The 16,373-nt window shown below is 42.2% G+C and overlaps 1 protein-coding gene across 2 annotated transcripts in view; it reads right to left on the bottom strand.

The window, feature by feature from the left end:
* SORCS1 (sortilin related VPS10 domain containing receptor 1) overlaps window positions 1–16,373 on the bottom strand; it is a 470,882-nt gene that overhangs the window by 115,885 nt on the left and 338,624 nt on the right. For both annotated transcript variants that reach the window (XM_054581477.1, XM_054581478.1), the window contains exons 6-7: window positions 14,443–14,507; window positions 505–623 (exon numbers count right to left, since the gene is read on the bottom strand). In XM_054581477.1, the coding sequence (XP_054437452.1) occupies window positions 505–623; window positions 14,443–14,507 (184 nt within the window). The remainder of the gene's footprint in view (window positions 1–504; window positions 624–14,442; window positions 14,508–16,373) is intronic.

Raw genomic sequence — 16,373 nt, forward strand, 5'->3', positions numbered from 1 at the left:
ATTCCCTTTATCTTGATCACAGTCAGGGCATGACAATAATGGCTGATTACTCACCACCTTTTCTCTGCTTCCTACCACCTCCAGCCACCCCCCCCACAGCTTCCTGTTCCCACCTGTTTCTCTCTCTTTAAGGTGTTTGTTGGGGAGGAGGCTGATTGGCTGGCCGGTCTCCTGATAGGAAGAGACTGGCATTTCTGCTCAGTCCCTCCGCTGACTGATGGGGTCCTTGGGATTGCAGATGAGGGGGATGAATGGAACTGTGCGCTGTTCAGGAGACAACCTCGGTGCTCTGAGCAGTGCCCTCCAGACCCCCTACGGCCCAAAGGCATTAATTAACATTCTGTGAGTACAGGAGCTTTGATACTTGGGAACAGCTCATTTTGTTGAAAAGAGGATGCTTTTTTTTTTTCTCTTAAGAGAGAGGAAGCAGGGGAAAGGGACTGCATGAGGGACAGAAATAGGAAAATGTCTTTGAGACGATCAGTAAAAGTGGAATTTTCATACCTGAACAAACACATAATCATCCTGGACAATTAAGGAGTCTGGGTCAATGTAGCCTGGGAAAGGTTTATTTCTGTTGGCTTCTGTGCAGTTCTGCATTCGGCAAGTCAGGTACTGTGAATCTGGAAAGTAAATGGGGGTGGGGTCGCATACACACAGAGGATTAGCATCGCCGTGGACATCTTCTGTTTCCCTTGCTACTCCAAGTCTTTAAACAAACCTCACATTCTTTGTTAACCACATTAGTATCATTAGTTTTATAACTGTTATCATGAATCTACTCACTTGCTATTGACACCATCACTGGAGTCTGCCAGTGCTTCTACCAACTCCTGCCATCCTCACACGCTAAATTATCGTTAAATTTTCCCCTTCTAAACCAAATGAAAGAATTTTAAGAAATTGGCAAAAATTCATAGTATTTTTTCTCAATCGGCTTCAACTCCGCACTTTGACCTTGGATTAACAAAGAGGGAAACACACACATATAGTATATGCAATCATCAATCATCAGATGCTATAGGTGCTGCTGTTATAAATAATAAGGTTTTATGTCAAGGTAAAGGTTTTTCTTTTACCACTAATTGGAAGTGAAACAGGATCGAGAAGGGATTCTCGAGTCAAAAACTTTGTTGTTTTACAGATGAGTAAATTAAGACCTACATTCTCACCTGAGATTCTACAGCAGATGATAAACATATCACAGAAATTCTTAAATAAATTTGATCTCTGTTGGATGTAAATTGTATCAGGGAGGCTGTCCCTGTTTTACAACCACAATTATTCTGGTCTCTCTGCTATTCGGATGTCACTTCCTTATTCAAAACTCATTCTGCCTCTGTGGCTTTACAATAAACTTAAACCCACCACTGCCCATCAACCCAGCCTCCCCTTATGCTAATCTCTTCTCTCCCTATAATTCTTCTAGTCTGTCCTACCTTATGTTCAGAAAGTTGCCAAATTTTCTACTATTATACAGACTTTTCATTTGTATTTTCTCTACCTAAAATGCTCCTCTTCAGGTTATTCCAAAAGATGGTTCTAGACTTCAGCTCACTGTTATTTCTGAGGATCTTCCATTATTACTTACTATCTTACACCATTCTGTGAATTCCCTTCATGAAATTTATTACTTACCCTTGAAGGTAATTCATCTAAAACTACCCTGTGAATTATTTATTTCTCATTCCCCACATTAGAATATCATCTACATGAAGACAGAGATCTGCCTCTTTTTTGCTGTTTTCACTGCTATACTTCTAGGTTCTAACACCCTTCCTGATACATAGTAGACAATGAATACACAGTCATTAATATATGCCTCTTTATTATAATGTATCTTTTAGAATGAAAAAGGAAGTTATTTTACTTTTTTGATGCTTAATGGTGAGTTTATTTATTTATTTATTTTTAGAAAGAGAGAGAGGGAGGGAGGGAAAAAAGAGGACATGAAACATTGATGTGAGAATGTGAGAGAGAAACATTGATCCACTGCCTCTTGGGGACTGAACCCACAGCGCAGGCGTGTGCCCTGACCGGGCAACTTTTAGCTCTGCGGATGACACCCAACCAATGGAGCGTCACCAGTCAGGGCGGACGGGTGAGTTTGATTTGAGGACATCAGAGATGTACGCAGAAATATTTTCTTTCAAATGAAAAAAATCAATAGATAATTATTTATATGAAATAAAGGTAGGTAACACCATATAGAGTTGAATATAAGGATTCACTAGTTTCCTAAAGGAAATTTCCAGGGCTGCTTTTGCATAAGGAACCTGGGTATCCCTGTATTCTACCAGGAGAGTCACTAGGGGCGGCCGGCACTTCCACTCCATCCGAACAATCACTGATGTTCTTGCTGATAAGCTCTTAGGAGACTGATGGAGGGAAGCTTTACCCACAACCTTCTCCATCTGGCTGCCGTATGTAGAAATGACAAATGGGGATCGCTCTCAAGTCCTTTAACACATCTAGGCCTGAGGAAATCACTGCCAATGATAAACTAAAGAAGAGTCTCTCTACTCACTCTTCTTTGTCTTCTTTTTCAGACATTCTAACAGTTCCACTTAGGGCATAACTCAAGACCTTTGTCCTTGAAGACAATTTCTGGACCTAAGCTCTTTCTAGAATGATCCTCCCCACAGCACACAAAAACTCTAACTCACAATTTCACACTCTGCCGGACGCTTTTACAACTTTCAGTGGACTTCTGTTTTTGTAAAGGTAGCTTGGAGTCAGAGAAACAACAAAAATTGGTAACTTTGAGACCTAGGCTTGAGTTCCTGTGTGGTCACTTACTAGCTGAATAGTTCAAAGGAAGTCACTTAGTCTTCCTGAGGCTTGCCACCTTCATTCATAACGGGGATGCCCGTGTCCACTGTCTTGTACTTTGGCTGTTAGAATTAGCTGAAACAAATGATATATATGCTAAATGTTTTGAAACTCAAATGTTTACAAATGTCAGTTATTATCGACATTGATAAAACTCCTCTTTTCTCTCTTGCTCTCTTTCACAATGATTAGCTCAGTGTAGTGCACATAGTAGGTCCCTAAGAAGGCTGACTGAACTGGATTTGAGTCTTCCAGCTGCATATCTGTATCAGGTAGTGTTGGTGACCTGTCCAACACCCATCCCTCCCTGCCTTTCCAAATCCATTGACTCATCTTTTCTCCAAGTGACAGAAGCTCCTGTGTGCAAGGATCAGTCCTCCTGGGTCTATTTCCATTCAAGGTCTTCCTGCTTCCTTGCCACTGGCTGGATTAGGAAAGGACATTTAAACCCAGGTCTAGTACCTAAAAAGTGAGGGAGCTCTTAAGGAGCTGCTATTAATATGTTGTTTCTAAAGAGTATGTAAGGATTTACAGAAATGCTTAATATACTTTATATCACAAAAAGAGGTTACCAATTAATAATGTTTCATCAATGTTCATTTCTTCGTTTTGAAAAATAGACCATGGTTGTATAAGACATTAGCATTAGAGAAGCTGGGTAAAGTTGTTCTGTGTTGGTAACTTTTCAGTTTATCTAAATTTATTCCAAAATCAGTTTCATAAAAGTAGGTTACCAAAATATGTGCATATGGGCCCAATTTTGTGCCAGATGTATATATAGCTATCTGTATATGTATATTTGCACAGGGGAAAAATGAATAAAAGATGTATTATATCTGAGATGTCAACAATAGTACAGAGGGAGCGATGTGAAAGGGGTGGACAAATCTCTGGTTGCAGGCAAATCTCTGGTTGGCGCCCCTCAACTGGGTCAGGTGGCAGGTCCTGCTGGGCTTGTGAGACCCATCTCACAAGATTAGAGAACCATTTCGGGTTCCTCTCTTTCCCTCCACTCCCCATACTGAGGAGGGGCTGTACAATGAGTCTGTCCTTGGGCTGACTGTACAAAATGTACAACCAGGTGATGTAAAAAAAGGCCCAGGGAGAGGTCTGCAAAACATTTCTTGCTCAGAGTGGTTCCAAGTGAACTTTCAAGCTGGAGGGAAAGACTCAGTCTTGCACTGCCTGCCCTTGGTGAAGTGTGCCTGGCTTTTTCCCTTTTTCCTCCTAATGGCAACAGAAGAAACTGGCTGTGCTTCATAGCCAGGGACCAATCACGCTGACTCCCTCTGGGGCCGGCTGTAATAGCATTAAGTATGATGAACTCTTTCCATATTCAATTCCGGGGAGTGTATGATGTGATGCCATAGGAAGTATCTTGTAATTTGGCATTAATTAACGTGAATTAATGTATGCAACTGCTAGACTTGAGAATTAATTGCATTACTTTCCCCACACAGATGTTTTCCCTGCCATAGGTAATTAGGACACAGGGCTGTTCTTCTCAGGCTTTCTCACTCAGTAACAGCTGCTGTTTGGAATAAAGGAATCCCCATCCTCCCAAATCTGTGATGATGGAGAGAAAGGAAGCCACCTTGAAAAGGCCAGGCTTGGAGCAGAGGAACGGGGGTCAATAAAAGCTTGAAGCCCGCATGCTTGGTAAATCCTAGCCATCCCCTGACCTCTTTAAACTCGGACCAGTGAAGTGGGAATAAAGAGCCCTCTTGCCAGGGGCTATGACGACTGAAAAGCTCAGGCCTGAAGGTGTTCGGTCCAGTGCCTGGCTGGACTGTGGTCCCATAACGGAGCCCATGGTAGGTACTGAAATCCTCCCTCCTTAATCATCAGTACGGCTCCTGCGTGTCAAGAGAACTGGCTATAACGTGCATTACAGATGTTTCTGCTGAGACGTGATCTTTCATAGCAGTTGATGTTTGATTTGGGTGGAAGTTTTTTAAGGTAATTTTTAAAAATACCACGAAGAAGATCCTCCTTGTGTAATTACTAGATAGCAAATATTCTGGGCAGGTGGTTTGAGTTTCCACAGAACTGGAAACCAAGCAGGGCTGCGGGGCGGGTGCGGAAGTCCCCTTCGTGCCCGGAACAGAGGGCCGGCCAGCCTGCCGCCGTGCTGTCCTGCAAGCGCCCCCTCCTGCTGCAGGCACGGTCTGTGTCCTACCTCCATCTCTGACATGCCGTGTGACCCTGAGAAGGTCACTCCCCAAGCTACGCTTCAGACTTGTTCTCTATATAATGAAGGTGATTAGAATTTTAGAACTAAAAAAGTTAAAAATCAGACTATTATTTCAACACCTGACAAGTCTATACTATAACTTACGCTGTGAAACTTGTTTCCTCATCTTCCTGCCCAAGCAAAGCTCTCTAATGTGTTGACAAGTCTGTGTCTTCAGGGCTTCTGCTATGTCTAAGCAGCATACACACCTTATGTCCTTTCAGAGAGTTCTCCTGGTCTCGACTGCCTTTTCCTGTCCTGTCACCCTGTCCAGATACTTCCTGGGTCTTCTGCAAAGTCTTTCCTGAGACTCAGGCAGGCCTCCCCCCTTCCCTGCACATCTCCATTGATATCCTCAAGGGCAGCGGTAGCGACACCCTTCAAAATAGCCAGAACACCTCGCCTCTGGGTCAGGAACTGTGCCAAATGGATCACGTGCTTTTTCTTTTTTAACTTTGCAAAAAAAAAAAAAAAAAATTAAGAACAAGGTACTTTTCACAGGTGAAGAACTCCAGACTTAGGGATGAGATTTGTAGGAGCCCATATGCTGGTAAATGACAGAGCAAAAATTCCACTTCCCAGATTTCCAGGACTCTATCCATTGATGCTATCACTCAACAAATGCTTAGCATTGTGACCTTTAATGTGCCTTAATATTGTAAAAGGTTAATTTGAAACAAAGCCCTAAACTAAGTAGGCAAAGCACAAGTACTTTGAAGCTTCCTCCATCTCCCATCGATTTTCAATCTAAAATAACTTATCTCCACTGATGAACTGTCCTTTTGTTCTACTGTTCTATTTGTTTCAGAACCTTTTTATTAAATGTTCCTACCCAACACGTACAGACTCACGGGCTCATGCATGCATCAACATGCTTGTGCTCATATAAACCTCATTCCCATCAAAGTTCCAAAGCCGTCTGTGGCACGTACCAGTTAGAAACTGAGATCTTCAAAAACAAGGCTCAAGCGTCAGCCCCAAAAGAATGTACATAGAAGACAAGAAATTCCTAGGAAAATTGTACACTCAGATCAAATATTCTGCTTTGGCGTGAGGAGGTGCTCTCTTCTAGGAAATCTCTTGATTTTGGTCTAATGTGACTTTTTAAATGTTATCTTTTATTGGTAGCCCCTGAGCATTCAAGACGCCATGACTGTTACGGAGAAAGTTCTGGGATCATGATTTTTTGCCAAGCACAGGGGTAGGACCTGGGGACAAGAAGGAGAACACAAGGGCATAATAATGGAAAGAAAGTCACTTGCCAATTCCCATGCAGTGTGGTGAGTGAGTGCATCCCAAGGGAGGTGCAGGGGCAGGTGCTGGGGGCCATGCTGGAAATCCAGTTTAAATTAAGAAAAGACACAAAGTGATCCATAAGGTCACACACAGCCATGAAAAACTGAGTAAATGCATTTGTTCCAATGACTCTCCAAATTAAGCCTACAAAGAAAAAGAGGTGGGAGGGCAGAGACAAAGGGAGAGAGTGAAGGGCAGACATTAAGAAAGAAGAAGGGAAGCATGAATACAAGCAGAAAGGAGAGAAGCAGGGAAGGAAGGAGGAAGAAATGAAAGCAGTTCCCTGCACTGGCAAGAAAATAAACAGAATTCCTTCTGCAGGGTTTTTTGAGGGAGAGGTGTACAGTATTCACGTATAGGTGTGTTTGCATGTTATATGACTGATTCTGGGACAAAGAGTCAGTTCAAGGGACTGCCTCTGAGATACGTGGGTAGGTTCATTTCACTATTGACTCCATAACTTTCTATTTTTACTGCCCTCAAAAATGAGTGTCATACTTAGACTGTGGTAGTTGTTCGACAAAGAGCAGTAAGGCACAATCCTTGTTTTCCATAGTGGAATAAACAAAGACAAATGACACATTTCTCTGCCTCTCTATATTCTAGCCACCTGGCTTGTCTGCTTTACTTTAACCATGCCAAGTGTGCCCACACTCCATATCCTTTGCATGTGCTGTTCCATCTGTCTGGAAGTTCTTCCACCAGGCAGACACACAGGGCTCTCCCTTACTCCCATAAGGACGTGGCTAAAATATCACATTTTACCTTACCAGAGGTTCCTCTGCTCTGTTTTTCTTTCTAGACTTATCACCACCTGACGTTACGCATTTGTTTATAATCTGTTCCCTCTAGTAAAGAGTAAACTCTATGAGAGTGGGGCCCTTGCAACATCCCCGACTCTCCATCATTCATGCCTAGAAGAGCTCCTACCACAGCATACATGTGTAACGATAGTAATAGGTCTGGAGTGAGCCAGACCTGGCTTCAAATCCTAGCCTGGAAGCAATGGCAAAAATAATTAATCATCATAGGCCCCATTTTCCTCATAGTTAAAATGAGCACAATAACAATAGGGCCTACTTCCAAGAGTTGGTGGTGTAAGTCATGCAGCTGGAAAGTACCCCTTGCAGCATCACCAGGCAAATAATAGGAATATAATGCACAGTGATAGCATCACTGGTGCCTGGGGGCATGCAGGGTAAAGGAACGACATGTCTGAGTGCCACAATCTTTATGACACTGCTTCTTCTTCTTCTTCTTCTTCTTCTTCTTCTTCTTCTTCTTCTTCTTCTTCTTCTTCTTTTTTTTAGTAGAAGTCAGAAGCATTAGGAATTTCCAAACACCCGGACATGGGCACACCTCCATGTTATGTGGGCTGGGGCTGCTGCGTACTGGGCACTCTGAGGATCCAGCAGAAACCCAGACCTCAGTCCTGGAGTTATGGCTGGGGAATGACAAGTTTCTCTTGTGCGCCTCCGTCCTCTACCCTCAGAATGGGATGCGAGGGCACAGGCCTCCACGCTGATGGGTGGACGCACAGGATGCAGGGGGAAGAGCCCAAACTGGTACAGAGGCCTGGCTTTGAAAGCCGCCCAGCTGCACCTGCGCTTGCCCTGTCGCTCTCCGCTTTCGCATTGCTGCGTGTGGAGGCCTGGGTTACCTTAGTTCACGTTCTTCTGGTTGGTGTGCCGGGTTGTCTCCAGGCTAGTAAATGGGAAAGGCCAAATTGAAATCAGGAGTAGTTGAAATCTACAGACTTTTGCAGTATGAAAAACAGGGCCAAAATGGCATTGCTAGAAAGAAAAGCTAAGGGCCAGGTACCCCTGAACTGGCTAATCCTTGATGCTTGATTTGAGGGTAGGAGGAGAGAGGCGAGAATGTACTTGTCCAGTGTGTTGGCCAGTGGTAGGGAGCCATCAGAGTCTGAAGTTGGGCAGAAACTTCAAACCTCTTCCCTAGAAGCTATGAATAAATTAACTTACTGAAAAAGAAAGTAAATGAAGGCTCTGAAATGCAGGGTCTAATATTGTTATTTTGCTTCCTAGTGAAGGGACTTTGGCTGTGGTGGGGGTGACAGCTTCGTTATTTTTTGATTTTTATGTAAATGCCAAAGAGTCCATCTTATCTAGAACATTAAAGAGATTTGATACCTTTTGAAGGTTTGCAGGAGAGGAGATACAAATAGCCAAGGAAAAAAAAATAAATTTCTTAGCCTCACTCCAAGTTCAATAAATGCAAATTAAAAAAATAAGGATAATGCCATGCATTTTGCTCAGTTGATGGATTGTGTTTAATAAAATCTTTCATGATGTCCTGGGTGATGGAGGGCTTGCAAACAAGGACATCCTCGTCTTGAGAGAGCTCACCTTGCTGCAACTATTTCAGAAGACAATGTGACAATACCTATGCCACTTTAAAATACACACTCTCAAGCCCAGGGTTTCAGCAATTTCTCTTTCTGCTACTTGTGTACATTTGAATGCTCACTAACCAAACAAGGAACATGAGTGTCTGTGTCGTGTGTCAGCACTGTCTGAAACAGCCAAACATCTATGTATCTATTAACAAGATAGTGACTGACTAACTATAGTTGCCTGTGTAATGGGGATCTATGTAGAGACTCACCACGAAGTGGTTAAACTTATATGTGCTGATATGACAAGACTTAACTTGCTACTGAATTCGCTTGCACTGCATGTGGCATATCCGTTTTACAACATGGGCATTTGTGAGTGTGTACATATGTGTACACATACGCATTTATCTGTATCAGCCCTGGATACATGCAAGGACTGTTTCTCCTTTTCACTGTCGTTATTACTCTTGTTGGTCTAAAAGTAATTTATGCTTAATGCTTAGAGTAAAAACGCAAAACATCGCATCGCTAATCTATTGAGGACTGATGAGATCCGAGGTGCCCACGGCCGCCCCCTCAGTGTTTCTTTTGGCAGTGTTTGGGAACTGATACCTATCCTGCTCCTCCATGTAGAAGTCAGACAGGAGGGCTGGGAAACGGGAAGCAGGAGTGAGGTGTGCAGTTCTCACTCTGGACCGGCATTAGTGGGATGGTAGCTACATAAAGGTGCCAGTGTCCTTTTATTTCAGCGTGTGAAATTCTCCTTTGGGATTCCTTTCAGGAAGAGTTTTGAGCACTCATTTTCACAGTTGGTTCAAGGGTCTGGCTGTTTTTCCCCTAGTGAAAGATACGAAGTCCTTGGGCAAGTTGTTACAAGGTTGGTTACTCATGTAAATAGACCCTGAGGCGAGTGATTGTCCTCTGCCTTTTGTCCTGGTGGCTTGGATCACCACCAGTGTGGAAACAATCAAGTTACCAGTCTGACCTTTCCTTGAGAAGCGAGAAGGGTCAAACTTGGTATTACAGGTCCTCTTCACAAGACATGTTTACAGAGAAGCATAAATATAGAACTATACATCCTATGTGTAATTGCCACATGAAGAATTCTGATAATAGTTGCATTCTTTTTCTCCAAAATCAGACAGACTCACACATGCACATATTACATGTGGCACAAAACTTCAGGGAGTTAGTGAATTTTTTTTGCTTATCCACTAGTCCCACATGAATCCCCAGACCGTATGGTTTAAGGCCCTGCTTTAAAAAAGCATGCTTATACAGTGACACGCACATATATTTATTAAATCAACAAACATTAAATGTGTCAGGCTCTGAGCTAAGGTTTCTACACAGAACCAAATAAGATACAATTTTTTATAAAGCTTTTAATCAAATAGTGTGGTCACTGTTTTCTCCATAACTATCTATATAGATTACATACACATACACAAATGTGCCTATATTAGGTAAATCAACAGAATGTAGGTTTCTTTTCACTGTTTTGATGTGCCAGGTAGCAGTTTTAATGTACTGGGTGCATACAATGTGTGGGTGTGTACACATTCTCTCTCTCTCTCTCACACACACACACATACACACACACACACACGTGATTTGTAAACATTAAAACTTTGTTTCCTGGATGAGGAACTGTCAATCAGTCCTCAGTTGCACATCGGGGCCAATAACAAGTGCCACATTCTATAAATATGTTTAAAATTTTCCAATAATACCTCCAGTGATTGATTGTAACTGAGGTTGCTCTCTTCAGCTTGCCTCCCAAAACAGAGTTAATACAGAAAGAATAACGTCCTTGTCACGATTATAAACTACAAAATATCCAGGTTTCACTGCACAATTGGCAAGAAACGTCTATGCCAGTTATAAACTTTCAAAGAGCAAAAGCTTCTCAGCGCTTACCTCCCCTCAGAATGAGACTTCAAACGAAACGGGCAGTAATTATAAAACGCCATCTAGGGAGATTTCAAATGAGACTAAAACTAAACTTTGAATAACAAATCCAGATAAGCACTTGCAGCCCAGCCCATAGGGATGAGGCAAATGAGCTAGTGAGAGATTTTTCCCGTGTCAAACGTCTCAGTGTCTTGGAAACAAAATTCCTAAACCCATTAAAATCAGGAAAAAAAACCCCCCAAAAACCCTGTTCGTATCACATTATTTTTTGCATATTTTCTACAAGATGTATGACCTATACTAAAACAATAGGTTCCATATACTTAACTTTTATACTAAATAATAATGAAGAGTTAGAGAAACAGGAGAGCTCACAATCAGGAAATGGGGAAAGAGATAACGTGTAAATATTGAAATTCTTGGAGCAACTGAGCAACCTGGAGTCTAATTTTGAAATACCTGTAAACTCTTGGCTATATTTGCTAACACTTTGCTACACATTCTGAGCTCTCTGTATTCATTCCTTTCCTCCTCCTCTGCTCTGTTTCCTTTACTTAGAGCCATGGTTACTGTGTTGGAGAGAGAGAGATCGAGAGAAAGAGACGGAGGGAGGGAGAGAGGACAGGAGAAGAAGGGAGGACATGATACCAAGAAAATCTCCACTTTCTACACTCGGTCAGGTCAGGCATTATGTTTAGATCCTTACTTCATTTGGTAGGTAATTTTTTTATTTCTGTTTTGTTTTGACAGGGATAACTTTTCAAATTAAATCCCTTTATTGAATTTTTACTCTTGGATAGTTTCTGAAGATGCTGCCTTTGCAAAAAAAGTAAAATAAAATAAATAAAATTAGCACAGATATATTTCATGCCTTGTGGAAGCTGAGCCTGAGATGACAGTCGGGCATGATCAACCTCCATGCCTGCAGGGAACACAGGAATAATGATGGGTGGGAAGAAAAAAATAAAAGTGCAGAACAGGGAAAGAGAGGGCCTTGCTGTTTTCAGGATACGGGGGCATGTGCATTAAATGTCACAAGCCAGGAAGCAGCAGTTGCCCCAGAGGCTCAAAAAGAAAGCAACCTAGGATGCTCCCAAGTCCATGCAGAGCTTTCAAAACAAGGTGTGTAGTCATGGGAGACAGAACCTAAAGCTCTTTCATTAGCGTTTTTATGGGACGTTTTGACCTATGCATGTTCCACAGACCAGCATCATCAGCTTCGCCTCGGAGCTTGGTAGGAATGCAGACTCTCGGGTCCCTCCTGAATTAGAATTCGCATTTTAACAAGGTCCCCAGATGGACCCTATGCATACTGAAGTCTGAGATGCAGTGTTCTATAGGTTTCAGGCAACCTTGGAAGTGAGGTTAGGCAGCCAGTTGGTAGCCCTGACGCTTGGTCAACTATGCGTTCATTCATTGAACAAATATTTATTATGCTCTATCTATAATACATGTGGACACTGTGGCATGTGCTGCAGACAGACTATTGACCAAAGGGATACATGGCCCCTGCACCCACAGCGCTGACTGGTGGAAGGAAAAAGTTCTGATCAAATAATCAAATAATCATGCAAATGGAATGTGTAATTTCAAACTGAGATGAGCACAATAAAGAAAAATATTTAATAGAGTGTGATGAAAGCAAACAGAGTGAGAAACTGGGTTACACCGGGAGTTCAAGAAAGACTTCCTCTAAGAAATGATACTTTCCTGGGTTTTGTTATAGTTCTGTGGTTTCACTGGATGCTATCTTTGGTGAAAGCTGGGTGAAAAGTACAGAGGACCTCTACTACTTTTTGCAACTTTTATGTGAATCTACAATTATTTCAAAATAAAAAGTCAAAAAAATAGAATCGGGCGCTTAACCTAAAATCTGAATCACTCACAGTGATTAATTACACTGAATTCATTGGAGAAGAGGAAGGGAATATTCCAAGGAAAGGAAACGACAGGGATCTGAGCCTTAAACTGAGTCCTAGAACCTTCTATTTTCCAATAATTAAAAGCAAACTCATGGGCCTGCAAGCAAGGAGTGAGGACAGGACAGAGTGAGGTGAGTCTGAGGAAATGGACAGGTGCTTAAGCCCCAGCCGTGGGTCAAGGTGAGGACTTTGCTCATTATCCCCAGAACAAAGGGAAGCAAATCAAAGCTCTCAAAAGAGAACATGATTGCTTTTACTTTAGCCAAAGACTGCATTGGCTATTGTTTAGTAAGAAGGAACCTTGGGATCCAAGATGACGTAATTAGCCCCAGGGCAGTGGAGGTCCATCCACCACACTGAAGAGGTGGGAGAGAAGCTCTAGCGTTAAGCTCATTCTGCGTCGGGCACCGTGCGGGGCACATGACAGGACACACAGCAGCCCTGCCTGAATTTATAAAGGAGGAAGGTGATAGCCAGCTTGGACCCTGGTCTCTCCTTCCACTGATTCTGTGAGAAGGAGAATATATTCACTCTCCAAAAAGGAAGCAAAACGTCTAGAGATGAAAGGTCTCATGGTGTGTGCACAGTAGCGAAATGCCTGTGATTTCTGAAGGGTCTCGGCTGCAGGGTAACTGGTGACCTTCCATGAGCTGTCAGCTGGAAACGTGCAGGCATTGCTGCCTTTGTGCTCAGAAGAGCTAAGGACAAGTCTACAGGCGCAAGTGCCAGTGATGATGAAGCTTTTGGGTTGTAAGGGATATTTTTGATATTGGGGATTATCTCGATAATTAGATTCTCATTCTCTGGCTCAGTGCTGGACAAGTTAACAGTCACTGCTCTGTGTTAACTGTGGATAGGCCATTCCCTCTCTCTCTCCCCTGCACTTAGGACTTCTTTCTTCCCCCATCTTTTCTCTCCTCATCCCTTTTTCTTATGCACTTTCCTGTTTGCCTTCATCCTTTTCACCTTTACTGCCCAATCTTTGGTCTAGTGCTAACTGATCAACTCTTAGACCTTCTAGAGATCTTCAAGACCAAAGAAGGAGAAGGAAACCTGTGTTGTTGCTTTTTAAATATGTTACTTAAAATTTCTATGACTTGGTTTCCTCATCTGCAAAAGGGGAATGACAACCTACAAATTGTGAGGATTCCTTGTGATAAAGCAAATAAAGTGTTTAGCATAATTCTTGGTTCAAGATAAGTGCCCGGTAAATGTCAGTTATTACAGGACATGTTATTATTAACTTATTTAACTTACAGTGAAGACACTAAGGCATAAAGAGCTCAAGTAGATTTTTCAAGGTCACACAATGAGTGAGCAGACTTTTGACTTTTTCATGGGTTTAAATTCTGGATTTTCACCTTCCTTTCCTCTATACCATGTACCTAATGTTACAATCTCCATACAAACTGTAGTTCTTCCCCATAGATGGCCTAGCTAGGGTTGTTCTGAACACCAAAGGTGAACAACTGACTCAGGCAACTCTCCCTCCTGCTGCTTCTCATGGGGATGCATGGGATGTTTCTCTCCTCATCTGTGCTTCCTAAATGCTTTGTGTTTCTCCAAACAAGTCAGGGAGGCATTGCCTGGATGCCATCTGATAAAATACGGACACTGGAAAAACTAATCAAAACAAAACAGCAGCAGCAGCAGCAACAACAAAACACAGTAGAAATAAAAAATTTTCAATTTTCTCATTACCTGGAAAGGAAAACACCTTGACTGAGTGATAGTTGTCAAAAATTATTATGACAATTCTGAATTACTAAGAACAGGAAAAGTCCTCAGGTCCAAATGACATGGATTATTGCCAATGACTTCCCTGAATACAGATGTGGTTTATGAAACTAGCATTACTGTGAACATCATGGGAAACTTGATGTACTTACGACCATCCACTGTTCTGGCCTCGAGATGCACAAGATCTGGTTCCTTGTTTGATCCCATCATAGACCTCAAAAAAGTGAAGAAACATGAAAAGGAACATCAGCCTTAGTGACTTCACACGGGCCTCAGAGAAACTCAGCTGAGCCCACAGACTATTCATGTCCACAGGCTTCTAAAACCACCCTCCTTGGAACACATCTACTGCATTTATTTATAAAGTCTGACAGCAAAATTTCCACTTCACATAAAAACAATAATGAAACCTTTATTTAGTGAAGGCAAGGCTTGACTCTAGTAAAGATACTGTGTGTTATTAGCTCAGCCTTTCAAGTAAGTCCTACACACGGCATGTGTTCTCCTGCAACAATCTCACTGACAGTATATTAAACTTTCAAGACGTACCAGACAGATGCGAGGCAGGTTGTTTTACTTGGGTGACCTGAACAGTGATTACAGAGTGAACTGATCTAATTAATTTTTTCATTTGAAATTTATAGCTACCAACTGTTATCCTATGAACTATGGAAAATCAAGTGACCCAATTAATGTGTGTGCAGTGGCCAGTACAGCAAAGAATGACCACTGTCTGTCTTATTGAGCCACGGTTAGGGGAAAATACAGATGTGTCTGACACTGTATGTGTTAATAGAATAAAAGTCTATTTAAAATGCCTTGGAGGCTCATATTATGTACTGTAATCTTGCATAGAGCCATGTTAAATGGAAAATAATAATTCTGTTTATAAATAATGTGGGCGATTGTACTCTCTCAGACTTCTATACAGGAAGGTGAATTAAACTTGGGACCGTCTATAATTTGCTTTCATTGGGATTTGCCTAACTTTCATTTAATTTGCTTCTTTTCTTCATGGAAGTAGGCACATGCCTCAAAAGCGGTACCTCTGCCTGCCGTGAGCCACTCAGCCCAGCCATCAAATCCATGGGAGAAAATACAAATATATTAAAAACACTCCGTGCCTGAGGCCCCACTGATGGGCCCCATCTCGCTTTTGCTGCCCCACCTCCTGACACACTGAAAGGTTTGCAATTCCCCCGAAGCGCCCACTTGCTTCCCTCCCTCTGTAAGCCCCGGGAAGCCTCTGTCTTCAGCTTGAAATGTTCTTCTCCAGTTTCACCTAATTTTCCTTTGATTCTTACCTTATTGACACAACTGAAAGTCACTTCCCCCACTGAATATTCCCTAGTTTCACCAGGAAAATGATTCTCCTCCTACCAACAAATATTTATTTTTTTATAAATCCTGTAATAGTTTGTTATAATGACTTTTGTGTCTTTCCCCCACGTAAAAGCAGCCCTTTCCCCACCATGTGTGCACACACCCACACGTCACCCCCAAACTGAGAGCCACTGGAGATTTTTTCTAGATAGTGCTTGAGCTATAATAGTTAAATGTTGAATGAAAGAAGGAAGGAATAAATGAACGAAGGGATGAAAAAGAAAGGGAAGAGGAATAATAGGGAGAAAGGAAGAGAGGGAGGAAGGGAGAGTACATAAATGGTCTGGTAGCTCTTTGAAATAAGTAAATTAATCATTGTCCTAAGGGCATTCCCAAAACTCTTCTTACTTGAACTCATTTTCTCAGCTCAAAGACTGAAACCTAGATAGCTGAGTTTCTCTTTATTTTTTTTAAAAACTAGTCTCCTTAAGGCCTTATTATCATTGTTGGGAAGTTTTCTCTGATTGATAGATGGCCTGGAATTCAGTCTACACGCAAAACATGAAACCTGGCTACTTTTTCTCAGGAAGCTTAAGCATCCTAATAAGGGTTTATAATTTCCCCCAAGGAGTCAGGGGCATGCACTTGGATATCCCACATCACCAGAATCTGCACACAGGCCGACGGTAACGCCTTCACCACCATTTCAGTTACCACTGTAGCGACTGCTTGTATAGAGAGAGGGGCTCCCCACTTC

This window comes from Pteronotus mesoamericanus, unplaced genomic scaffold, assembly GCF_021234165.1.
Source record: "Pteronotus mesoamericanus isolate MK-2021 breed Mesoamerican mustached bat unplaced genomic scaffold, CSHL_Meso_final contig_657, whole genome shotgun sequence".
NCBI lineage: Eukaryota > Metazoa > Chordata > Mammalia > Chiroptera > Mormoopidae > Pteronotus > Pteronotus mesoamericanus.